The 26,447-nt window shown below is 37.5% G+C and overlaps 1 protein-coding gene and 1 long non-coding RNA gene across 3 annotated transcripts in view; one reads left to right on the top strand and one right to left on the bottom strand.

Moving 5' to 3' along the window:
- PRDM5 (PR/SET domain 5) overlaps nt 1-26,447 on the bottom strand; it is a 198,074-nt gene that overhangs the window by 105,633 nt on the left and 65,994 nt on the right. For both annotated transcript variants that reach the window (XM_072755333.1, XM_072755334.1), the window contains exon 4: nt 588-762. In XM_072755333.1, coding sequence (XP_072611434.1) covers nt 588-762 — 175 coding nt within the window. The remainder of the gene's footprint in view (nt 1-587; nt 763-26,447) is intronic.
- Nucleotides 2,010-26,447, top strand: LOC140598504 (uncharacterized). The gene is made up of 2 exons (XR_012000943.1): nt 2,010-2,155; nt 22,476-26,447. It is a non-coding gene; the product is annotated as an uncharacterized lncRNA (long non-coding RNA).

The raw sequence follows: 26,447 nt of genomic DNA, 5'->3' as shown, positions 1-26,447 counted from the left end.
TGGATTGCAGGACTGATCCAAGGAAGTCAAACTTAGAGTCAACACACTGTTTTTGGTTACCCGACTGAAACCACCTAACAATAGTGCAGCCCTCTACAATCAGAACAGAGACAGATTTCCAGAAACTACAGATTCTCTAAGGATCCTGGGCCCAGGAATAATCCCATAGGGCCCATGCAGCAGTGCTCTCTCTATACCTCTGCACTCGCCTTTCCCCGTGTGCAGATGAGAAAGTAAAGTCTCCAAAAGTCAGTGACTTGCTCAGTGACAAGCCTGATTAGTGGCAGATTCAGTGCTGGAGGGCAAAAATCCTCCTTACTTGCCACCACAGCAGACCAGCAGGAACAGTGAGAGCCAGGAGCTGGTGCTGACCATAGCAGTCCTGCAGGCACATCTATCACCCACGCCCAGCTCTCTCCTCCTGCTGGAAGAAAGATGGGCGTACAGCTGGGTATTCTCTGACAGTAGTTTTGACAAAAACTATCTTGACAACACCCTATTATAATGCATCTATATAATTCAACCCCACTTCAAACTTTATTTCCCCTATAACTTCCATTCTCTCAAATCCCAGTTAGAGGCAATACCTTTTCTGCCAGCTGTTGATTGTCCTTTAGAATTTTTAACTTCCCCTTCTTTGATCATTGTCATAATTTGCTGTTCCTCCTCATCGGCCTCCATGTCACTGTCCAGGTAGCCAATCAGAAGCTCTGTGTCTGTTTCTATATCTTCAATTGCCAAATAGAAAATGTTTTCTCCTTCCTGAGACAAAATTAAGAAATATGTTGTTGTATGACAAAAATATCTCGATAATTTTAAAAATGCTGAACCATTCATTTGTTTTTTTTTTAAAGATTTTATATATTTATTTATTCATGAGAGACACAGAGAGAGAGAGAGAGAGAGAGAGAGAGAGAGGCAGAGACACAGGCAGAGGGAGAAGCAGGCTCCATGCAGGGAGTCCGATGTGGGACTCGATCCCAGGTCTCCAGGATCAGGCCCTGGGCCAAAGGAAGACGCTAGACCGCTGAGCCACCCAGGCTGCCCTATTCATTTGTTTCTAATAGTGATTAAGAAATCATTTTAAGATACATTGAGTACCAGGTGCCCATTAAAAATTACTATCAGTATTTTTTTTTTACATTTCCAACTGATCTAGATACTGAAAAAGGAAACTGACAATATTCAGTTACCTGGCAAATAAAATACAAATATATATTACAAATAGTGACATTAATATACATCAAAGGAAAGGCTAATTATCTAACTTTCTAAAAGTGAATTTCATATCATTAATTTGCCCAATGCAGTAACATCTTGTGGACAAGGCCTGTAAATGCAGCAAAAAGAAGTTTACTAAGTAATGGTGTCATTTCTGCATCTAGAGAACAATATGCTATCGGTGATCTAATTATGATTAATATTAAATTTAAACTAGAATATTAAAATTAAGCTAGAACTTTCACGTTATTAGACAGGGGAACTGCAAACGAACCTTAAAAGAATTTCCAAAACTCTGGTCCAGAAAGAGAACAAAGATCAGGCACCTGAGAGGTTCAAAGAATGGACTGAATCATCATGTGTACCTAAATTCCACTAAAATGACAGGAGAGCAGAAAAGAAGTTCCATTATCAACACACAAAAAATTTTAGAAAAGTCTAGTAGATTAGAAATCAGGGTTGAAATGATAGATAACCACTGCAGAAGAAATCTCAACCCATAACAGACAAGAAAAAGGTTACAAAGAAGAACCTACTTCCCAAGGAAACCCCAGAGAAACTTCACACTTGGAATGAACTGGTACACAAAACCCCTCTGGGCCTTCAGCCAATCACCAGGGAGGCCAGAACTGGGGCTGCTTAGCTTGCTGTCCCCAAGAGAAACACCCAGAACTGCTGTCTTTTACATAGTTGAGGATTTGTTCTGGGAATTCCTTGTTTGGCTGCTGAGGATAAAGAGAAGCAAAGCATAGCCTGAATTTATTGAACCTTGGTGGTAGGCAAGGGGAGGAAAGGACGAGGACAGTAAGCTCGACCAAGGAGTGAAATTCAATAAGGGAGAGAACACAGAACAAAGCCTTCTCTCCCTTGGCATTATCACTACACTCCACACTCCTGTGAAGGAGGAGGAGACAGAGGAGGGGGAAGAGGGAAGGTGAGTGGGAGAAGGGGGAGGGGAGGAAGAGGAACCTATAGTGTGTGTGTGTATGTGTGTGTGTGTGTGTGTGTGTGTGTGTGTGTACACAAGCAGAATCCTTGTGAAAAGTTGGAAAAATATGCATCAGACTGTTAACAGTTATCATTTGGAGGCAGGGAGAAAAAGTAGTCTATATTCAATACGGTTTTAGGGTTTTTTGTTTTGGTTTTTACAATGAACAGAATCTTTGTAATTTTTAAAACAATATATATTAGAAAATTCCATGGAAGAGACAGAAATGATGATCATATTCATCATTTTGGGCAAGAAAGGCTTGATGTAAAAGTTCAAAGCACTGAAGCAAATCTAACCATCAGCTACAGTTAATTAAAGGATGTTCCTGTAATAGTTAAAGCATCCTTGGAAGTGTTTTAATACCAAACCTCCAGAAACTATAAAGTTATTTGTAATTAAGAACATAATCAACTTCTATACAATTGTTACTTTTTTGTGCAATAAAAATAAACAAAAAACAACACACACACTCAGCAAAAGAGAGGTCTCTTTCTAAATTAACTCAAAGTGGTAATTTCCAGGGTTTGGAAACCACTTACTAAGAGTTACCCAAAGCAACAAAGGACTCACCTAATGAAAATTTCAGAAGACAATCATAAATCTTAATACTTATCTGATCAATAACCAAGAAATTTAATTGAAATGTCTTTCCAGAATATTAATCATTAGTTTCATGATGGCCTTCATAGCAGCAAGAAAAGATAATAAGTTTTAATTTTAAAACATGGTAACATTAACTTAAACTGCAATCATAAGACACAGCATGCCTATTTAGGGGCTCCATAACAAAAGAAAATTTTAATATACCAGTTAAAACCTCAATTTAGTAAGAGTAATAATAGCATTATAGCCACCGAGGACCAACCACATGTTTTGTCTGTTTGCCAAGATATGGTAAGAGAAATGTCATTACAGGTATTTCTCCAATCTATTTATTTAATAGAAATCTCTAGGTACCTTTCTAAATATAATTCCTACCACTGCCCGAAATCTCCCCCTTCATTCACTACCACAATAGCTTTCAAAATATCCCTAAACTTCTCTAATTTAATCACGTAACAACTCTTCATTATATTGTTCGCCTTCAAAACTTCCCATTGTCAGAACCTGCCAGATTCCTAATCCCTGGAGCTCTTTTCAGCTCTTGGGGCAATATTTCTCACCTGTAGGCTCACCCCCAGGCCTAATTCTGTGCCCTTTGGCAAGGATTTAAAGGGTGGTGACCCAACATCCTGGGAACTCAGCAAGCCCCCATTGTCATTAGCCTGGCTCTGCCCTGGTATTCCAGCTTTGGGGACTACTTTGGTATTCTGATCCTGAAATTTACCTCTCTTACTCTAGCTATCAATTTTTGGTCATCAAGTTTTTTAGGAGTTAACCCCCTCCTAAACTCTGCCTGGAGTCTGGGGTCCTGCTTATGGTTCCTGTTATGGGTCCAGGTGATTTTGTTGAAAATGCTTGAGCTGGGGGCACCCAGGGTGGCTCAGTCAGTTGAACATCATCAGACTCTTGGTTTGCACTCAGGTTACAATCGCAGGGTCCTGAGATTAGGTTCTCCTGTCAAGCTCTGTGCTCAGCACAGTCAGCCTGACCCTCTCCCCCCCCATTCTGCTCCTCCCCCTGCTTAATCTCTCGCTCTCAAATAAATAAATAAAGTCTTTTTTAAAAAATGCCTTAGCTGGGACGCCTGGGTGGCTCAGTGGTTGAGCGTTTGCCTTTGGCTCAGGGCATGATCCCGGAGTTCCAGGATCGAGTTCCACATCGGGCTCCCTGCATGGAGCCTGCTTCTCCCTCTGCCTGTGTCTCTGCCTGTCTCTCTCTGCGTCTCTCACGAATAAATACGTAAAATTTTAAAGAAATAAAAAAATAAATAAAAATGACTTAGCTGAAAGAAGGCTGTTCAACATGATCTTTCAAAAAGCAAATTTTCTTTTTTAAAAAAGTTATTTATTTTAATGGGAGAGAGAGCGAGCATGAGTGGGAGTCAGAGGAGTAGAGGGCAGAAGGAGAGAACATCTTCAAGCAGCCTCCCCGCTGAGCTAGCAGCACCACAGGAGGGGGTGCCAATCTCACGACCCTGAGATCATGACTTGAGCCAATACCAAGAGTCCCATGCTTTATGGAATGAGCCGCCCAGGCACCTGAAAAGCAAATATTCTTCAACCAGTGGTTTTCATTGTGTTGGTAATCAGAATACAACCTAGATAAGTTACCCCAGTTATCCCAGCCCCCTCCCCCCCTCCCCTTCTACAACCCTTTGTTCATTTCCCAGAGTTAGGAGTCTCTCATGGTTTGTCTCCCTCTCTAATTTTTCCAACTCAGTTCCCCTCTTTCCCTTATAATTCCTTTCATTATTTCTTATATTCCCCATATGAGTGAAACCATATAATGACTATCCTCCTCTGATTGACTTACTTCACTCAGCATAATACCCTCCAGTGCCATCCACATGGAAGCAAACGGTGGGTATTTGTCCTTTCTGAGGCTGAGTAATATTCCATTCTATATACATACATCTTCTTTATCCATTCATCTGTGAAGGACACCGTGGCTCCATCCACAGTTTGGCTATTGTGGACATTACTGCTATGAACATTGGGGTGCAGGTGTCCCGGCATTTCACTGCATCTGTATCTTTGGGATAAATAGCCAGTAGTGCAGTTGCTGGGTCATAGGGTAGCTCTATTTTTAACTTTTTGAAGAACCTCCACACTGTTTTCCAGAGTGACTGTAACAGCTTGCATTCTCACCAACAGTGTAAGAGGATTCCCCTTTTGGGGACACCTGGGTGGGTCAGCGGTTCAGCGTCTGCTTTTGGCTCAGGGCATGATCCCAAGGTCCTGGGATCGAGTCCCATATCAGGCTCCCTTCATGGAGCCTGCTTCTCCCTCTGCTTATGTGTCTGCCTCTTTCTGTGTCTCTCATGAACAAATACATAAAATAAAATTTTAAAAAGAGGATTCCCCTTTTTCCACATTCACTCCAACATTTGTTTGCTGTCTTGTTAATTTTCACCATTCTCACTGGTGTGAGGTAGTATCTCACTGTGTTTTTGATTTGTATTTCCCTAATGGCCAGTGATGCGGAGCATTTTCTCATGTGCTTGTTAGCCATGCGTTTGTCTTCTTTGGTGAAATTTCTGTTCATGTCTTCTGCCCATTTCATGATTGGATTTTTTTTGTTTCTTGGGTGTTGAGTTTAATAAGTTCTTTATAGATCTTGGATACTAGTCCTTTATCTGATATGTCATTTGCAAATAGCAGAGCCTATTTCTAAGTAGAAGCAGTTGTACATATTTTACTATGTTCTTCTGCTAGTCCATATGCTACAATTTTTCTAGAATTAACAGGTGTTATTTTTGCAGTAAAAAAATAATAAATAATAAACAGACTTTGATAAATAAACTTGATGCCAAGAAGTGGTACCACATAGTGACTAAACAACACAGGCTTTGGACTGCCTAGGGTTCAATGTCTCTTTCTACAATTAATTGGCTGTGTAACTGTGCAAACAGCTTCATCTCTCAAAACACCAGTTTCTTCATTTGCAAGATGGAGAAAATAACAGTGCTTATCTCATAGACTGGTTTTAAGGAATAAGGTGCTTGGCACATGATAAGCATTTATGAACGGTAGCTGCTATTATTATTATCATCATGATGTAAAGCTTGAAAGCCTGTGGTTAAAAATATTCATTTTATTTTCAAATTTATTTCAACCCAACTGTCAAAGTTCCTCTGACAATGCTGCTTTTGACTAAATTTCATTTGGCCAAATTGCTCTCAGCCAAAATATAATTCAATTCTACTGACTGCCTCCCAGAGCTCTGAATTGCTTTGGATTTCTGGTTGTCACGCACTGTTCGCTTGTTAACATACTAATGCGTCACTCTGGTTTGAACCTCTGATCCCAACCACTTGTGTGAACTATATCTAAAGTGACCAGCCATCTGCTTTGTCTGCAACTGAAGAGTTTCCCAGAACATGGGGCTTTCAGAGCTATAACTAAGAAGAGTTCTGAGCAAAACAGAATGGTTGGTCACCCTAATTATACCCATCATGTTCTCCAAAACCACATTCTTAACTCTACTTAAGAATTCCTATCAATAATATTTACTGGGTCCATCCCCCAATCTCTAGCCCCAGCTCAGGATTCTCAATAGACAGAACCAGCTATAACCCAAATATGGCTCCAACAGCTTATCAAATAGACTCCCGTAATCTGAACTCACTTTGTCCTCTCATCTTCAAATATCCTTCAAATGAACCTGCCTATTTTTCAGTCCAATTGGTATACTTCTGCTCAAAAACACTTGACTCATTCCTGCCTTAGTACAACTGCAAAGATGCCACCTTGCCTCTCTTACAACTCTTCAGCATCATCTGAGGCACAGTTCATTTTCATCCTTTTCCATGAAACCATCTCTAATCTACTAAATGCATGTAGGTTCCAGGGGTTTTTCTATATAAAATGCCTTAACTTTGATGGGCACTTATAATCTATTTCAGTGTTTTTTCTTCATTTAATTCATATGATCAGTGAAATTCTAACATGTGTTGATCTCATCTTCCCAAAGATAACTTCCTCAAGGCAACAAACAAGAATTACCATGTGTTAACTGGAGGGTATTATGCTGAGTGAAATAAGTCAATCGAGAAGGACAAACATTATATGGTCTCATTCATTTGGGGAATATAAAAAATAGTGATAGGGGATAAAGGGGAAAGGAGAAAAAATGAGGTTTTTTTTTCAGGGATAATAAATCTATTTTAATAACATTACTTTTGACAACTATTTGTACATGTACTTAAAGGTAACTTTTGACCCCTGGGCTCCGTTACAAATTGGGTACTGACCCGTCCTTGCCAGGAAGTGAGCAAAGCTGTTAACACCAAAAGTTGGCAAATCCCACCATCAGGGCAGGGTTATTTTACACTGTGTTGGGAAAAAATAACTAAGCATTTATATTTCTCATTGTACACCTATACATTGGTTTAGTTTGAGTGGCTCAAATTAAACAAATATAGATTTCATATGTACAAATATTATATCATGCATAGGTATATTGCATCTATTTTAAAAGGATAAAATTGGAAAGTCTGACTTGGCATGCATGAGAAATGTCAGAGAGGGAGACAGAACATGAGAGACTTCTAACTCTGGGAAACAAACTAGGGGTGGTGGAAGGGGAGGTGGGCGGGGGGTGGGGGTGACTGGGTGATGGGCACTGAGGGGGGCACTTGATGGGATGAGCACTGGGTGTTATTCTATATGTTGGCAAATTGAACACCAATAAAAAATAAATTTATAAAAAAAAAGAATTACCATGTGTTGCCCACAGCATTAGCTGTATCATAACAGTTGCTCAACATTTTACAAACAATGGATAGTAAAAAAGCATATTAAAATGTTTGTGTCTATAGAAGAAAAACACTTATTAATAAAAGTTTACTGATATTTTCCTTTATTTGACTTTAGTAGTAGGCTATTAAAATAAGCTAGGTCACAGATAGTGATGACTTGGGAAGATTATGGCAGGGAAACAGTGGAGATGGTGAGAAGTAATAAGTATGATCTGAAGAGAAAGCAGATGTTATTTCCTGACAGAATGTACATGCAGCATAAGAGTAAAAGGTTCAAGAATGAGTCCAAGGTAATACAGTTTTCCCTCAAGCACTCACAGATGTTACGCTATTTAATAATAATTCTTGGGATGCCTGAGTGGCTCAGCAGTTGAGTGCCTGTCTTTAGCTTAGGGCGTGATCCTGGAGTCCTGGGATCAAGTCCCACATCAGGCTCCCTGCATGGAGCTGGTTTCTCCCTCTGCCTATGTCTCTGTCTCTGTCTCTCTCTCTCTCTTTCTCTCTCTGTGTGTCTCTCATGAATAAATAAGTAAAATCTTTTAAAAAAAAAAAGAAAAAAAAAATAAAAAATAAAAAAAAATAAAAAAAAAATAAAAAAAAAAGAGAAAGGAAAATTTCCTGTTAAAAAATAATAATTCTTTTTAAGGTTCAAATAAAACACCAACTACAGATTTTTGCTTTGAATCTTTATCTTCTCTGTATATTTCTTTTTTTTAATTTTTATTTATTTATGATAGTCACACACAGAGAGAGAGAGAGAGAGAGAGGCAGAGACACAGGCAGAGGGAGAAGCAGGCTCCATGCACCGGGAGCCCGACGTGGGATTCGATCCCGGGTCTCCAGGATCGCGCCCTGGGCCAAAGGCAGGCGCTAAACCTCTGCGCCACCCAGGGATCCCCCTTCTCTGTATATTTCAACATATTTTCATGTGGTCCTTCACTCAGGTGCCCAAGAATATTAATCAATTCATTTTTTAAAAGATTTTATTTATTTATTTGAGATGGAAAGAACAAGAGAGAATAAGCATGAGTTGGTGGCAAGCAGAAGGATAAGGAGAAGCAGACTCCCTGTTGAGCAGAGAACTCATGTGGGGTTCGATCCCAGGACCTTAGGATCTTGACCTGAGCTGAAGGCAGAAGCTTAACCAAGTGAGCCACCCGGATAACCCAAATTCAGCCATTTTTAAAGTTAACTACTGTTCTTCAACAAATATACAAAGAGTTATTCATAATTCCCAACCAAAAAAGATATCATTTTAGGTAACAAACTACTTGCAAAGTTCTTCCTTTGGACTGATAATCTATTCAAATAAGTAAAGAACAGGAGAATGTTGATCTGTTTCTCTGAACAACACAAAAAAATCATGGTGGCTTACAGTTTTAATAGATTCATCATTTTGGTAGTAACATCTCATGCAGAATTCAGATTTATAGGCAAATTTACACATACAAGGGCTTCTCTGAATATCTTGTTAGGGTTTTTAAAACAAACTTAGAAAATGAAGATAAACAAGCCCAGAAAAATGTAGTAACCTCGCTGGTATGATTCAACAGGAAAATTGGACATAGTGCCATATGGTAGAGCTGCTACAGAGTATTCTCTTCAGGCGGGTGCTCTGCCAAAATCCTAATGCACCAAAGTAACCAATTCTGAATCCATAAAGTACAGAAGGGTTGCCATATAGTGTTATACCCAACTGTCATGAAGTTTGATTACCTGTATGCATATAGTCTAAAAAAAAATACTACCATCAATGTCATTACCTCTTTCCATACTAGTAACCTACTCTAGTAGGTAACTCTACTAGTAACTCTACCTCGCTAGAGTGTCTTAGCTGATTGGGAAGTTCCAACACAGGATCAGTACATAGTGATGGAATCCGCCCCTATCCTAGAATAAAAACTCAGGTCTAGAGAGGAATAAGGAGAGAGACTGGACGATGGGCTTTAGAACTAGACTAGGAAATGACACTACTCTGCTATTTTCAGCCTATGTAGACATCCTTCATTATCCCATGGGCCTCAATTTCCTCATCCATAAAGCAGAAAATATAAAATTTATTTATGCCTTGGAACATACTGCTGTTTTCCAGTAAGTGGCTAAGAACACATAAAAGAAACAACAATACCTCGCATCAATATAGCACTTGGCAATTTTCTAAAAATTTCACGTACTTTATCAGATTTTCATAGTAACCTTGTGATGGATGGATGGAAATGTCAAGTGCATTTCCAAGTACACTGGACAGAGAGACTCTGCCTTGGAATCAGATAGACCTGACTTAGGATTCTGGTATACAACTTATTAGCAATGTATCCTCAGGAAAGGTTATCTTAACTTCATTTATTACCTTATCTACAAAATAGGATCAATAGCACCTACCTAAAAGAGTAATTCTGGATGAAAAAATCCAAAAAAATCTGGGTCCATCTCCCAGAAGAACACCTCCAAGCTGTGCACATTTTACCAATGGGAGAATTGAGACTAAGTGAGGATAAATAAATTGTAAAGCTCACACTTAGCAAATCCTAGAACCAGTCTAGAACTAGAACCATGAGAAGAACTGGCATGGTGAGGTCAGGAGTGAAGCAGAATGAGTTAATTTATATAGCTTTCAATTTTACTGGATAAAACATTTCCTAAAGGAGCCTAAAACAACCCAATGCATTTAACGGCTAAAGGGAATTTGTCCTCCTATATTTTTTAAAATTTCTTCTGCTTACTTTTCAATGACTCACAAAATAATTTCCTTTCTTTGGCCAGACACCTATTATTTACTATGCTACTTCAATCTTATGTGCAGGAAAAACTTATATTCTGTTATGTACATCTGATATTAATATACTCATGAAATAGCCACTTATATGTCATATAAAGTAAGAACACTTAATTAGGAGACAAGATTGTTCTTCTGGCTTTGGCTTTCCCATTTGGGCCCTTTCACCTTGGCCGAGTCTCATCATCTTTGAAACTCTTTCATTTAATCTGTAAAGTTGTATAGGTAGACTTTATCATCTCATCCCTTACAGAACTAGATTCAATCACAGGTGAAATAACATCTTTCCCAAGAGCTTTAACAAAGTTAAAGAGAAATGCATATACTGGATGATATGATCATTGCTGCCCTTCTCAGACCTCACCCTATGAAAAGGACAGTTGGTATGGAATTAAGAAAAACACTTAAGAAGGACAAACAGTGTATGTTCTCATTCATTTGGGGAATATAAATAATAGTGAAAGGGAATATATGGGAAGGGAGAAGAAATGTGTGGGAAATATCAGAAAGGGAGACAGAACATAAAGACTCCTAACTCTGGGAAATGAACTAGGGGTGGTGGAAGGGGAGGAGGGCGGGGGGTGGGGGTGAATGGGTGACGGGCACTGAGGGGGACACTTGATGGGATGAGCACTGGGTGTTATTCTGTATGTTGGTAAATTGAACACCAATAAAAAATTAATTTATTTAAAAAAAAGAAAAACACTTAAGTGGGATATGACAGTGAAAAAGTGGAATACACAATCTTGGAAGATTGGGGGAGGGGACTTCTCTGAAATTACACAGAATAATGTAAGCCACCATTTGATAAGATTTTACCAATGCGACTGCTTCTGTATTGTGGCAATAGCTAGGACCAAATCTGATTCTATCACTATCACAAAACATTTACTCCTGGATATCTAGATGTATCTACTTTTCAAATTTCCTATCTCCTTCCAACATCCAGCATCACTCACAAATCTCCACTTTCTCTGACAACTTGCCCACTGTCCCTTTTCAAGTACCATACCCCGCTGAGATTTCATGATCTCATGCATTTGAGGTTCAGTTCTGCTATTTCAAAACAGCAAAAGTAACTATCTCTTGTTTTGTAAGGAAATGTAGTCCCCACTGTGCACAAGTAAATATAACTCTAGAAAAGGCCATGGGTGATTTGGTATTTCAGCTGCGCCTGTCTGTGACTTAACTTGGTTTCTGTTTACTTGTTGGCAGACTGTTGTCCACATGTGGATGCTGTAAGAAAAAAAAAAAACAAAACCATGACTCTGAAATTGGCAAAGGCATAATTTAGTGTATTGAAAAGGTAGTAAATAGCGTCAGATTATTCAGCCAAAATGACTAATGACTAATCAACACAATGGGAAATAATCTTCAAAATTCCTAAAGTTACAAATTGAAACTATAGCAGATGGACGAAAAAAGTTTGAACTCCTACTCAATTATCAATAGGAGAAGGAGACAAATGATAAAGGTGGAGAAAAGAAAATATAATGAAGTAGGAAGTAAGAATTCCATATTTAATATCCTTTCACTTAATTCTTCCTTACAAAAATCCTAATTCACTCTCAACCTGTATATTAACATCAGTTCCACAGAGTTCAAAATATAAAGCTGAGAAATATCAGGAAAAAATTATTTCCACAGTAAAATTCACAAAATATATCTATTAATATTCCTCTAACAAAACCAAAAATCTTTAAAATAAGACCTAACTGTAACAGAACATTGCATTCCTATTTATTTACTCCCATACCAGGAGGGGGGAACTGTACCAAGTTGTGATCTAGCCCAGAGTGGTGTGTGTGAGAGGTGTGTACTGTATCAGGCTAGACCAAGTGACTTGTATTGACACATGAAATGTGACTGGAAGCAAGGTGAATCATGTCCAAGAGAATGCTTTAAGAGCTGTCATGTTTGGGTGACTGTTCTTTCCCTTCTGCCAGAAAATGCAGGTCTCTGATAAGTGTTGTTTCCTTTAGACATCAAGTGGAACCAAATGCTGGGAAGAGTCACAGCCTCCTGTACCCCACACTTGCATGGACAAGAGCTAAATCTTTGTTGCTATAAACCACTAAGACTTTAAGGTTATTTGTTTAAGCAGTCTTCTTGGCAAAAGTTGGCTGATACAATGACTTAAAGCAAAATAATACTTTGTAAATTATTTTCTTGGTAAGAACTAAACATCTTGAAATCAAGGAAATTCACATGAAACAGAAAAATGACAGGTGTATTTAAAAGAGTGAACTGTGCAAAATAAGTTAATTTCATATTTACGGCACATTCATCAGGTCCTATTAAAAAATGAAGTTTCAAACAAATATAAATGTTTCTTCTCTTTCTTTTTTAAAAAGATTTATTTGAGAGAGAGGGGAAAAAAATGGAGGGGAAAAGGGAGAGCAAGGAGAGAAGGAGATTCCCCGCTGAGTGTGAAGTCCTACTCAGCGCTGAATCTCAGGATCCAGGAGATCATGACCTGAGCTGAAATCAGGAGTCAGATGCTTAACCAACTGAGCCACCTAGGTGCCACTAAAATGGTCTCTGATAGTTTCTAATCACAGCTAATAATCAGCCACACAGCAAGGAAACAATTTAATAGGATTCCTAGGAATGAGATACTATATTAGACAAAAAACTAAGTCCATAAATAAAAAACAACAATCATAAATCACTAACATATATGCTATCTTTTTCTGACAGGCTCAGGCAAAGATAGTAATCTTTAAAGCATCTTACAAAAAAAATCTGACATCATGGAAAAAAAAGTCAACAAAAAAGACAAGAAGAATAAAAAGAAAATTTTGTTACACAGAAAACATGTGATGTGATCCTGGGAAACAGGTACTCTTCACAGGGAAAAAAAAAGCATACTTCAGCTATTTTACTTAGATAAATTATCAATCTTGAGAGGCCGAGAAACTTTAGAATAAGATTATGTCACAGAGAACAGAGCGGCTATTTTATAGACAAGCAATTAGAGAGCATATTGTGTTCCCAGAGCATATTTGCTCTATTTTACATCGGAAGCTTTTTTAACTGACCTCCACTTAACTCATTCCCAGATTTACCTGACACTGCATCAAATCAGCCGAATGATGTCCAAAGCAAAGTCTTCTCAGGTAGCAGCCTGCTCTCTGCTTTACTGGCACACCTCTGTCCTCATCCCTTGACTAGCATGCTTGTGTCGTGAGAGTCCATTGTGTGTCTTCCCATATATGTTTATGTCACTTGTACTAGTTATTTTAATTGATAACTTAACCAAATATTACATAAACCAAAGATATATGAATATGAAAAAATTCAATTGTTTCTAAGAAAATCAGCTGTATATTTTTAAAAAGACTCAAAGGTAAATCTGTAAAAAAAAAAATTGTCAAGTTACAGAAGGCAAAGCAATTATAAAAGACGGGGGAAGATCATAAATCTGGAAGGAGTTTGCACTCCAGTTGCTTTACAAGAAAGAAGCTTTACTCATATTACTTTAAAAATAGCAAAACTGAATACTATAAGGAGTGGTTATAAAAAAATATATGGTTGCAAACTCTGGTGAGAAAACCTATGGTCAGAATCAAGAAGTCTTAGGTCATAAATTTTAAAAATTAAAGAATCAATGTATACATATAAAACTTAAATTAAAATTAAATGGTTGAAATATCAATTCTATTTTCCCTGCTAGCACAAACTTTTTCTATTACCTGACCAAGTACTGGTCCATATCACATCAGAAAAGAGAATTTCAACCAAATTACTATATAACCAAGTTTGGGCAACAGATTCCCCACACATCGCTCCCTAACCAACTATTCTATCCCTATCAAAGTATTTCCCACCCTGATCTATATTTATTTACATGCATCCCCCAACTGGGCTGTAAACTCCATGGGGGAAGGGATTATATCCTCAAATTACATATAAATTATCATTCCCCAAATATGTATTATTCTAAATGGCATAAGACTTCACTAAACACAGTTCTCCTTCCCCTTGCCTCCTCCCTTCCCCAAAGATTCCTTGCTCCCAGAGGGCACGCACTACATCATATTCATCTATGTAGAAATCTCAGTACCTGACTCAACACCTTGCTCACTGAGGGCCAGACACAAAGAACCCAATGGACTAAAAACTAAGAAAAATAACTGGCATTTTCCTGAAAATTAATAAGATGATAAAGGCAAGAATGTCATTCAGGAAAGTGGAACTTGCTAGAAAAAGGACTGAGGAATCAAGTTCCCATTCCCAACAAATTCTTAAGAATTCAGAAGTTAGCCAATAATTGAGAGTATTTTAACCGACTGGAAATAAGAGGACAGATTAGATAAGCAGATGTGCTTTCTGGAAAGAGAACCAGAATCAGGCCAAGCACACTCCACTCCCATACCAAAAGTCAATTCAAAAACCTATGAGAGAAACTGAGTGTTCATTCAATGCATTTATTGTAGCACATCATGTGCACCATCCTGCAGGACCCCCCCACCCCCCACCACTCACAAGAAAGTCAATACCAGTTTCTGCTCTGCAGCACTTGACATGCTTTTGGTGGAAACAGAATAGGAACTGGTTAAATTAAAAAAAAGTAAAAAAAGTAAAAGGGGCCAAGACAATTGCATGGAGAGCAGCAGCTATGGAAGTTTCAGAGGCAGTTTCACAACAGTGTTTGAGATTCACTCTGAACCTTGAAAACTAGGTAAGTTTGGGACAAGATTGAGAGGGAGTGGGTTTATTAAAATAGGGCAAACAATGTCAGCAAAGTCACAGTATTACCAAGCGTAGCTTAGATTATGGTAAGCAACAAACCTAGCTAGAACACTGGGTATTGCAGACAAGTTGTAGAAAAGGAGACTGAAAGAGCAGCTTCAATGTGTGGAGTGACTGAAAAGTCAGGCACAGATTCAACATGCCCTGCCTTTGGCTCAGCTCATGATCCTGGAGTCCGGGGATCCAGCCCTGCATCAGGTTTTTTGCTCAGTAGGGAGCTTGCTTCTCCCTCGGCCTTTACCTACCTTCATGTTCTCTCTCTCTTGCTGTTTCTAATAAATAAATAAAATCTTTAAAAAAAAATCTAAATGTGCCTTGTCAATTGCAGCATTTGAAGAAAATTATAAGGCAACCACCTCACCCTAATGAAACAGAAAAAAAGACTGAAAAGTAGAAATCTATAATAAATTTTCTTCATTTGATCAATATGATGGTATATTTTAGGTATCAACTTGACTGAATCATAGGGTGTCAGATATCTGGTCAAACATTATTCTGAGTGTATCTATGAGAATATATTCAAATAAGATTACCATGTGAATTCATTGACTGACTATAGGAACTTGCTAGCCACACATGGGTGGGCCTCATCCAATCAGCTGAAGGCCTGAACAGAACAAAAGACTAACCCTCCCTGAGAATTCCTCCAGCCTGACTGCCTCCAAACTGGAACATTAGCTTTCTTCTGCCTTTGGACCCAAGTTGAAACACTGGTTGTGTCTTGAGCTTGAGAGTCTTTGACCTGAGCTATACCCTCAGTTCTCCTGGTTCTTAGGCCTTCAGACTCAAACTAGTAGAGCATCAGCTCCCTTTGGTCTCCAGCTTGCTGGCTCACCCTGAGGATCTCAGAACTTGTCAGCCTCCATAATCACGTGAGCCAATTCTTACACTGAGTCTTTACATACATACATATATATATATATATATATATATATATATATATATATATATATCCTATTGATTCTGCTTTTCTGGAGAGCCCAGACTAATACAATCAAACTTGAAATTTCAGATGTTTGTTATATTGCTACAATAGAATCTATCTAATAAAAAACTAAAGGACACTTGATATACCTTCTAGTCAATGAAAACATGTTAACCTTGACAAAAATGTAACATTAAACAACCTTCAGATAATTTCAGAGCAATAATCACTCAATATCAACAGTTTTTAATTTTACTTCTTTTTATTTTAATGAAGAAAGAAATACTTCTTATATAGATAAATAATTCATTTGAGAAAAAAAAATGAACCTGTATGTGCAAGAGTAATGCTAGGACTAAGTATAACACAGTGAAATAAATAAAGCAGGCACAGTACCCAACCTCAAAGAGCTTATAGACTAGGGGTAAGCCATTAATCAACCACCATATAAATAGAAAATAATCTGATGAATGCAAGGACAATGATGAACATGTTACTACTAGAGTATATAATGGAGAGAGCTAATCTCATCTGGAGTTCAAGGATGGTTTCTTGGCCATGTGATGACTGAACAGAGGAATCTAGCAAAGGAAAAAAGAGAAAATGCAAATGTAGAGCAAGTGGAAGGAACTCAGACATTTAATAGCTGGGTAAAAAAGGGTATAGGCTAAAACAAAAAGAACAAAAATGAGTGGCTAAGAGATGGTTTCAGTGAAGTCAAAGAAAGAGAGTGCTTCAAGAGGGAGGTATCTGTCAACTGTCAACAACCCCTAATGCCACTGAGCAGATCAGCAGAAGGAGCTCCAAAAAGCCTGCAGTGCTTTAGTGACACAAAGAGCATGGTGGCCAGAGAGAGAGTCACTAGAAGGCTCAGGGAAGAAGCCAGGTCAGTGTGGGCAGAGGAGCACATTGGAGGTGAGAAAACTGGAGACCCAGCATATTCAAGGAAAGAGGGGATCCCTGACAAAAGGGGATGTAGAATCAAGAGGGAACAATTTTGAAAAGAAAAAATCTGAATGTTTAATATCAATGACAATGATAATCAGTGTCAGAGGGTGAATATCAAGTGAAGAGAGGGGATGCTCTACATCATAAGTGTTCATCACTTATGTTCATCAGAAGCAGGTACACAGGCTTGATCTTTAGAAAGAGAAGAGAACAGACACTTCTGCTGGGAGGAAGGAAAGAGAACGAGTGCACCTATAATTGAGTGTGAGTGTGCGGTGTCAGTGTTATTTACATTACCTTTTTAATTGTTTATTGACATTTTAGGGTTAAAATTATGATAGGGTTTCCTATGGGATTTAGATGTTCTCAACAGAATTAAAAATCATATGTGTTGGGGATCCCTGGGTGGTTCGGCGGTTTAGCGCCGCCTTCAGCCCAGGGCCTGATCCTGGAGACCCGGGATCGAGTCCCATGTTGGGCTCACCTTGAGCAGCCCACATCTCCCTCTGCCTGTGACTCTCGTGAATAAATAAATAAAACCTAAAAAAAAAAAAAGAAAGAAAGAACCTAACCTACTTCCTCCTGTTACAGTTTAAAAAAAAAAAGAGAGAGAAAAAAAAAACATGTGTTATTGGATGGCAAGGTACAAAGTATTTCAAGAGATTATTAAATATCACTTTAGTATACAATATGGCATTGGTCCTACCATGAATTGAAACAAAGCAAAATATATTTATAAAAGTTTAATACAAGCATATAAATATCCAATAATGTGCATTTAAATTTAATAAAGAAAAAAAATGAAGAAAGATCAGGAAAGCTATTTACAAGCACACTACATTCCAAAGTCTACAAATGGGCACATGGAATTAAGTCACGTAGGGAAAGTTCTCAAAAGCCTACATGGTTTACGTGTTATTGCTAGAGGAAGAGTCAGGTAAACTCTCAGCAAGAATGACCATACTCCTTTTTGTTCCTTTTTCCTTTCTGAAAAACAAAACAAAACAAAACAAAACAAAACAAAACAAAAGAAAAAGGAAGGTAGGAAGGAAAGAAGGAAGGAAGGAAGGAAGGAAGGAAGGAAGGAAGGAAGGAAGGAAGGAAGAAAAGGAGATAGGAAGGAAGGAAAGAAAGGGAAAGAAAAAAGGAAAACAAACTAATAGAACAGACAGACGTGTAAATCACCATTAACTGTACACAGCCATACATCAAAGGACTTAGTTAACCAAAGGGAAAGAAATAAGGAAATGTTGTTTAATCTCTGCCCACTGAGATAAATTAAATAAAACGTCCATTAAATACCAACTTAAGAAATAATAGACACATCAGTCAATTGATTATGCATTTAATTAAGTATAATCGTGTGTATAGTTTTGACATAAGTCAGCCATGATAATAATATATTTAATTACTTTTTAGACTCTTGTTAAACAAACTCCAAAAAAGGGAAGGCCACATTTTAGAACTCCCCATCTATTAAACTTGATGCAATAAAACACCACAGACAGTGGCCTACAACTCAGTAACTCATCTTCCTTTTTCCTTTCTCCAAGCAGTCTTTTTGAGTCATGTGAGATTTCCAAAGAGGGCTAAGACACAATTAAGGATGACTAAAGCTCTAGGAAACATTTTTCCTAAGGTTCTAAGAAACATTTTTCTTAAGGTTCTGTGAGCTTGTTTCTCAAATTCTCATAATATAATATACTTAGCTGAATATATCTTTATTGTGCACATTACATTAACTGAATTATATAAATTATAAATGTAAATCATATAAAAATATAAATTATAAAACAAACTTTAAACCTTCTTTTGAATATTTTATTAATTCAGTGATGGAATGCAGAACTTCACATTTTATTTTGTATGGCTAAGTAGTGGCTGAATCTTTTATGAGAATCCACTCATGTTACTACATGGAATACATTTTTCTTTGAATAAAAATTTCCCTAGAAACCCAACTTTCCTTCATAAAGAACTAAATCTAGCTAATTCAAGTGTTTTATGTTATGTGCATTAAATTAACTTCACTTTGCAGTTTGTTTATTGAATATTTTAATACCAATCATTAAAAAAATAATCTAAAACTCATCAAAAAATGTATCTCCAATTTAAAAAAAACAAAAACAAAGCCATTTTCTTCTTTATGTTCAAACACAAAGAAATTCTGTCTGGAAACGAGCAGTATGCTTAATTTTAGTTGTCTAAATATTAGATTTAACACTTAAAAGTATATATATTATTTTAATTTCCTCTTCCAATAAGTGAGGTATTCATGTTATTTGCTTTACTGAATCTAACACAAATGCCTCTTCTTTTCGTCATACTTTTTAGCAACAAAAGATTTTAAACTTTCTCCTTTTTAGTTTTTACCATATCTCTTCTTAAACCTGTGTATTTAATGCAATGTGGATTAATTTTAGAATACTAATCTTTCATTATTACATTTGTTAAGCATAATTTGAAAGAACCCTGCAGCAAATACCATCTTCGCATGAACCTTAGTCATTTCACTGCTCTATATCCAGGTTTCTGAGTAGTCCAGACAGGACTGCCAGGTTCTTAGTCAATGGGGTATCTTAATCGAAGGCTCTGATTATCTGTGGTAATAACCATAAAAAGATCTACGACCTAACAACAAGATGCTGTTGGCCACACAGTTATGTGGCTCAGAGATAAGCTACTTACACAGTAGACCAAAATGTGTACACACATACCAGTACATACTCAGCAATCCCAGGGTAAAAATGTAACACTTTGCCAGACCAAATACTTCCATGCACATGAACAGCAGACCAGAGTTCAAGTGGAAGCATTTGCTTTCTGTGATTTCCAAGGAAAGAGAGAGACATAAGCTTTCCTCCAAATTGAAAAGGCACACTGGACGAGGTGTACTGCATCAGGAGAGAAACGAAAGGGAACGGAGGAAGCCAGGTCACCCAGCATTCACTGAGCCCCGACTGCCAGGGTGGGCAGTGGGAAAATAAACATAGCTGTTCTGTGTTCCTCAGTTCAGTGTTTGAGGAACTCAGTTCAGTGACAAAAACACATATATAAGTAAATCATTTCTCTAAGTGAGCCCATGGATATATTACTCAGTCTGGATTTCTATTCTAGAGGTATTGGGAAAATCTTAAATAATTTTTTTTCAAATTCACTTAAAATGTTAAATTAGAAATTAAATAGAATTTAATTTTAAATTAGTAATAATAATAAATTTAAATATAAAATCGAAGACTCAGCACCTTTTCTCCCAGAATTTCGCAGAATTCCTACTTTAAATTCTATTTCATACTTTCAGTATCACCAATCCTGTTAACAAAGGCCACAGCTCAGTTAGGAAACAAACAAGCTCTAGCTTCTCTTTGGTTGATGCCTCAGCGGTAGACTTTACCGGCTTAAAAATTATGAAAGCATAGGCTCGCTTTAAACGATTTCTAAAGACCCTACCTACTAACATCCAGCATTCCCCATTCGGAAAGGTAGCTGACAGCAGGCACAACCTTGACTAAGAAACAATCGGCCTGCACAAAACCTGCTTCTCTTAAAAAGCTGAAAGCGGTTTAGCATAATAATAATGATCTTAAACCTATCTCTAAAGCTGCCAAACCACCATATCTAATAAAGGTCTCTGCACAGCACAACAAGATATCTTCCCTACAGGACTTTTCTTAACATTTATAAAGTCCTAGTAACTTTTCCAAAGAGAAGACAGGCCACCCAGCCATAGCCAGTACAATGGCCCCGGTAAACAATATTCAAATGGCCTAAGCAAACACATGCTTCCCTGTGCATCCAACAACTGAGGAGCCCAGGAACAGGGCACAGGCTGCTGCTGTCATAACTGGGAGCAGGCCCATTAAGACTATCATCCACATAGCATGTTGTTCCTTGAGTGGTGATTATTTACTAAAATGTCTTTGCCATGCTTGGAATTTACACTAGCTACCTTGAGATGTTAGAGAAATAAAACAGAGTTTGCTCTGTTTTATATAGAAACAAAGCTACAGAGACAAAAACTATACAAATGGCAGAGTTGTGATAAAAATACTTGCTAACTTACATTGGCACACATAGGGGCCAGGTGTTCTGCTTATGTTATCTTATTTAATCTTCACAAAATCCAATGAGGTAGGTATTATCATCATTAATTCACAAAAAAAGGAAAAGTTCCAAGATTATTTTTACCACAATGGAAACAGTGACTAGATTATCTTTTGAACTGTAACATATCCAGTGTTCAGTACAGGCCCTGGCCCACAGCAGATGCTCGAGGGCTATCAGTTGAATGAATGCATCAAGTGAAGTGTTCAGCCAACAAGGGTCAGGGCCAGAAATTGGGCATTTAAATTGCCTTTCTTAACAGAATCCAAACTGGGCTCAGTTCTGCATTCTTTCTACTTCTATATCAAGTGTTTGTTTTGTCCACTGACTCTAACCTTTCCTCATCCTTCTACAAAGCTAATTTCCCTCACCAAAGGGAAAAAGAGGCTAAAACACATATTGCCTAAGCATGACTTTTGTATAAAAGAAAAGAAGGTGCAATGCTTTTGAATGAATTCAGAATGGTTTGAGAACTTAAAAAAAAAAATCAAGGAACACAAGTTCTAAATAACTCTAAAATATGTATATTCTTAAACTGTTTTGCAAATGTTCAATAGTTTCAAAAATATTTAAATAGTAAATTCAGAAGCATGGAAGGTTTTTAAAATCTGTGTTTACTCTTTTACAAATTAACTATAAGGTATTAGAGCACAGAGGTTTACATGATGGACAGGGAAGACAAAAAAGCACCTGGCCTCAGTTCCTATCCAGCTACTCAATGGCCGTGTGGCTCAGGCAAGTTACTTAGACTCTGTATCAGCATCCTCACCTGACAGAGGAGGGGACGATTCTAGCGCCTTCCTCACATATTCATGGTACATATTAAGGTTATAATACACATGACCACTTACTGGCACATAGTATGTATTCTGTGCTAGATGCCGTCACCATCATCATTATTAAGGATTAACTGACGTATTTCAAAGTTATCACTCTATACAGCTTAAGGATATTTCTATAAATATTCATTTGACTTGCTGATAAACTACAATTGAATTAAAATAATATGATTTATAAGTAATATAATAATTCTACTTCCCATAGGAATATGTAGCCACAGTAGGGCTAGTACTTAAAATTTCATAGGACCAACTGCTTGTAATTGAACTTATTTTAAACTTTTACCTAATGAAAGACAAATATGTACTTTATTATAAGATAATCCATTAAAAGATCTGGAAGTTATTTAACTGATACTATTATGGTATTACTAAAGAAATCATTAGACAGCTCCTCCTTAATATTCTGTAACAGAGTCTAGAAAATATTATTAAAAAATTTATATAAATCTGATACAAAAAAAGCAAAAGAAACTGAGAGAAAACTATTTATAACTTTTGGTATAAATGAAAAATCCATTTGATAATTCTTTTTTTTTTTTTTTGGTTGCTAGGTTGGTGCCCCTGTGATCTGAATGCTGCATCAACATCATTTAATAAGCTCGTGGATCTCGGTGTCTGGATGACAATGGAGAAAGTCTTGTCTATGCTTTAAAGACATTCAAGTTGCTTCTCTCACAGGAAATCCACATTTGATCTCTCAGCTCTGCCATTTTGAAATATCATGTGTCACCAGAAGACTCCAAGATAAACTGCCTAAGACTATCCATCCTTGCACAAGGCAGAGAAAGGAGAGAAAATAATATGTAATAAAATAGCTCTCCTGGTAATGGGAAAACTAAACTGACATCAGAATTGGGACAAAGCTTTGTTGACATCACAAGTTTGGCTTAATACCTAGTGCTCTCTCAACATATTCAGTCCATCCCCACAACCTGACATCCCTCATGAGGTGTACCGAAAACCCAAATGTTTTTCCATATGCTCCTTGTTCTTATAACACCAAGCCACCTTTTCATTTATGTTGATAATATACTGCAAGAAAGTCCTAGGGAAGGGATGCCTGGAACTATGTCCTTAAGAACATGAGATGTAGCAATATATCTAAAATATTCCAAGAATTCAAAGTCTTGACTTTAAATGACATAATTCTGTACTTAAATAATTTTCTATGAAAAGATCAGAAATTTTTAAAAGCCTGTAAAATACCGAGGAGGTGAAATATTTCTTCAAATGTTACATTTTTTCCTTTGGTGTAACGAAATTAATACTTAATAAGAATCACCCATTTTTTATGGGGCCTAAGAAATATTTTGGTTCATTTTAAGCCACATCTTTCACACTCAGAATTTTCTGGTTCAGTTGGAAATACTTTTCAGAAGTCTGAACATACAGTTCAATTAATTGTTCTGAAATGTGTGCATGTGGGAAGAATTTTTTGCTTACGAGACCCTTCAATAATTCATATATTTAAATCATCATATCCAAAGCAAATTTTCCAAAATCAAATAAATTGCAAAACACAAGTAAACTAAGTCTCCAAAAAGGAGTTTCAATCCTCTGCCAAAACGGACTTCAAATTCTTAATCCCTTGTCCAAAAAAATTGGACCAACTATTGACGTTTTCCACCAAGCAAGCCACATAGCCACAAATGTTTCTCATTTACTCTACTCCTGGGACATACAGCTCAAATAAAAAATTTCCTGAATACCCCAAATTTCAGATACAATTTGGAATGTAAGTGATTCATAATGTTATGCAGGAAACATTATGATCTTCTCCTACCAACTCAATGTTTCTGGAATGCAACCCTCAGGAGATTATTCCGCTGAATCAGAAGGCTGACATCACTGTCAGCCTTGTGACCCAACTATAATGTCCTCTGCCCCCAGCTCAGATGTGATTCTGAACCCTGAACAGTCTGCTACTCCAGCTACCGTTCAAGTAAAAAAGACGTTCCGCCAAGGGAGCGAACAAAGATCCATACTGTGTTCTGTGGCAAGTAACACAGAGTGCACTCGATCCCACTCTAAGGAAAAGCCAAGATAACGTTAAAAGGAATTAAAGACACTGTCATCACTTTTGCACAAAAAGACTCTCACACTGGCCTCTGAACAGATTCTACTTAATTTGAGTATGAAACCTCACAGAGCTTCTAGTTAGTTTATGAATCCTCTTCCAGTCCCACCCCCACTTCACCTCCTCTTAAATCAAACAATACTTTCTGGGAGTATCAAAGTTGCCAACAGTCATCTTCTGTAGATTCCTACTCTATTTCAAGGAAGGAAGCGCACCTGACATAGCAGAAGACAGGTACGACACTGAATGACCGAATGATCGTGAGAACTGTGAGTCTTCGCAACACCGGCTACTAAAAAAGAGAGACGTGCAGGTGGTTCCCATATAAAGAAATACATAAATAGGGCCTCAAGGAGTGATGTGGGTAAAAAAAAGTAGAGATAAACACCTAATGACAGTATTCCATTACCTAAAGGGATCATTGCAAGCAAAATATATAGTTAAAGGGAACTCAAAGCTGCGCAGGCAATACCTTGGGAGTCTGGGCAAACGTAGAGTGTTATCGATGATACAGAAATAACCACCAATAGGAAGAAAGGTCACAAACAAAAGGCATCTGAGCAAAGGTTAGAGTTACTATTTAAGCATAAGGAGAAAAAAATGTAGTTTAAACAGAATAACATTCTCTAAAACACATAATAAAGAAAGAACACAAAACAGTGGGTTTGCCTAAAGTAAATTCCATGAGTCTACATGTAGGCTTTTTGATATCAGTAACATTCACAAGGAGACACTTGAACTGAGTTTGTAAATTAAAATTGTGAGGTCATGCTGGAGGTGCTGGAAGAGGACTGCATCAGGAAGCCATAAAAAAAATACAAAATGCTTGAAAAAAATTAATGTATACACATTTAAAAAGATCAGTTGCAATTTGTGGTTGGATCAACGTATGTCATGAATAACCTAAAAGTGGCTTTAGTATCTCCAGCTGCCAAAAAGATTCTATTTTCCAGCCCAATCTAGCCTTTTGGTAAGAGGCATCTCTCATTTATCTAGTCAAAAAAAAGACAGTAATTACATTGGTTATCCAATGCTTATCTGTATGGAAAACTTTTGTTAGCTAATAACATCAGGAAATGGAATATTCTAGATGACTATCCTTTCTGGTTACTTTAAAACCTAATTCTGTGCATTTTCCCTCTTGTGACTGTGGGCTTTACACTCAGAATTGAGTGAAATCAGCATAACTCTCAGCAAATTATTAAATGTACAGAGTCTTTCTGATCAGAGTAAATGACATGATGTACAATGAAGCTTCTAGAACAATACACATGGTAAATTCTTTTTTTAAAAGATTATTTACTTATTTACTAGAGACAGAGAGAGAGAGGCAGAGGGAGAAGCAGGCTCCATGCAGGGGGCCTGATATGGGACTTGATCCCAGGTCCCCAGGATCACACCCTGGGTGGAAAGCAGCACTAAACCACTAAGCCACCGGGGCTCCCCACATATGGTAAATTCTTAAATAAATATTAGCTCCCTTTTTCTTTTCCTTCTCTCTCACTTCTGCCAACCATAGCTTTTCTTTTTCTTTTTGCAGCTTAGGTACCAGGAGCTGTGCTTTCACATGCAATCAGCCAATTTTCCAATAAATTGCAATGTTTCTTTGTTTTGTTAACATCTGATCAAGGAATTTAATTAGAGGACTCCTCTAAAAACTTTTTGCTTAACTTTTTCTCATCTTGGCTGAATTTCTGCTGAGGAATCATCTAAGTTCAACTCACAGTTTCTATCAGAGCCCAGTGTAATGTGCAGTACTACGCTAGGATACAGGCATATGGAAATCAATAAAATATGATTCCTACTGAGGATGGTTAATTTTATGTATTAATTTGACTGGGCCACAGGATCACCAGAGAGTTGTTCAAACATCATTCTGGGTGTTTCTGTGAGGGTGTTTTGGCATGAGATTAACATTTAAATAGATGGACTTGACTAAAGCAAATTATCCTCCAGTGTGGGTGAGCCTCATCCAATCAGTTGAAGACCTGAACAGAACAACAGGGTGATCCTCCTCCAAATAACAGGATTCTCCTGCTGGATGATCTTCAAACTAGAATATATGCTCTTCCAGCCTAATAACATGTAAAGTGGGACACTGGTTCTTCTACGTCAGCCCGTGGCCTCTAGACTCAAAGTGGGACACTTGCTCTGCATATTCTGGACTTGGCCAGTCTCCATAACCACGTGAGCCAATTCCTTAGAATACATCTTTCGATAGATAGATATATAAATAGATAGACAGGAAGACAGATATATAGATCTTTTTGGTTCTATTTCTCTGGGAAACCCTGGCTAATACACTATCCTCGAGAAGCTCAAAATCTAGTCATGAGGATATACCCAAGTAAAATTTCTCCATCAAGCCTTTCCCAAATAATAACAAAGAATATTGTACTATGAGCCAAATAAACCATCAAATAAAGAAACTATCAATAAATGTTCA

Source organism: Vulpes vulpes, chromosome 4, assembly GCF_048418805.1.
Source record: "Vulpes vulpes isolate BD-2025 chromosome 4, VulVul3, whole genome shotgun sequence".
Taxonomy (NCBI): Eukaryota; Metazoa; Chordata; class Mammalia; order Carnivora; family Canidae; genus Vulpes; species Vulpes vulpes.
Note: the sequence above shows the minus strand (reverse complement) of the source record. Positions and strands in the feature narration are given on the sequence as shown.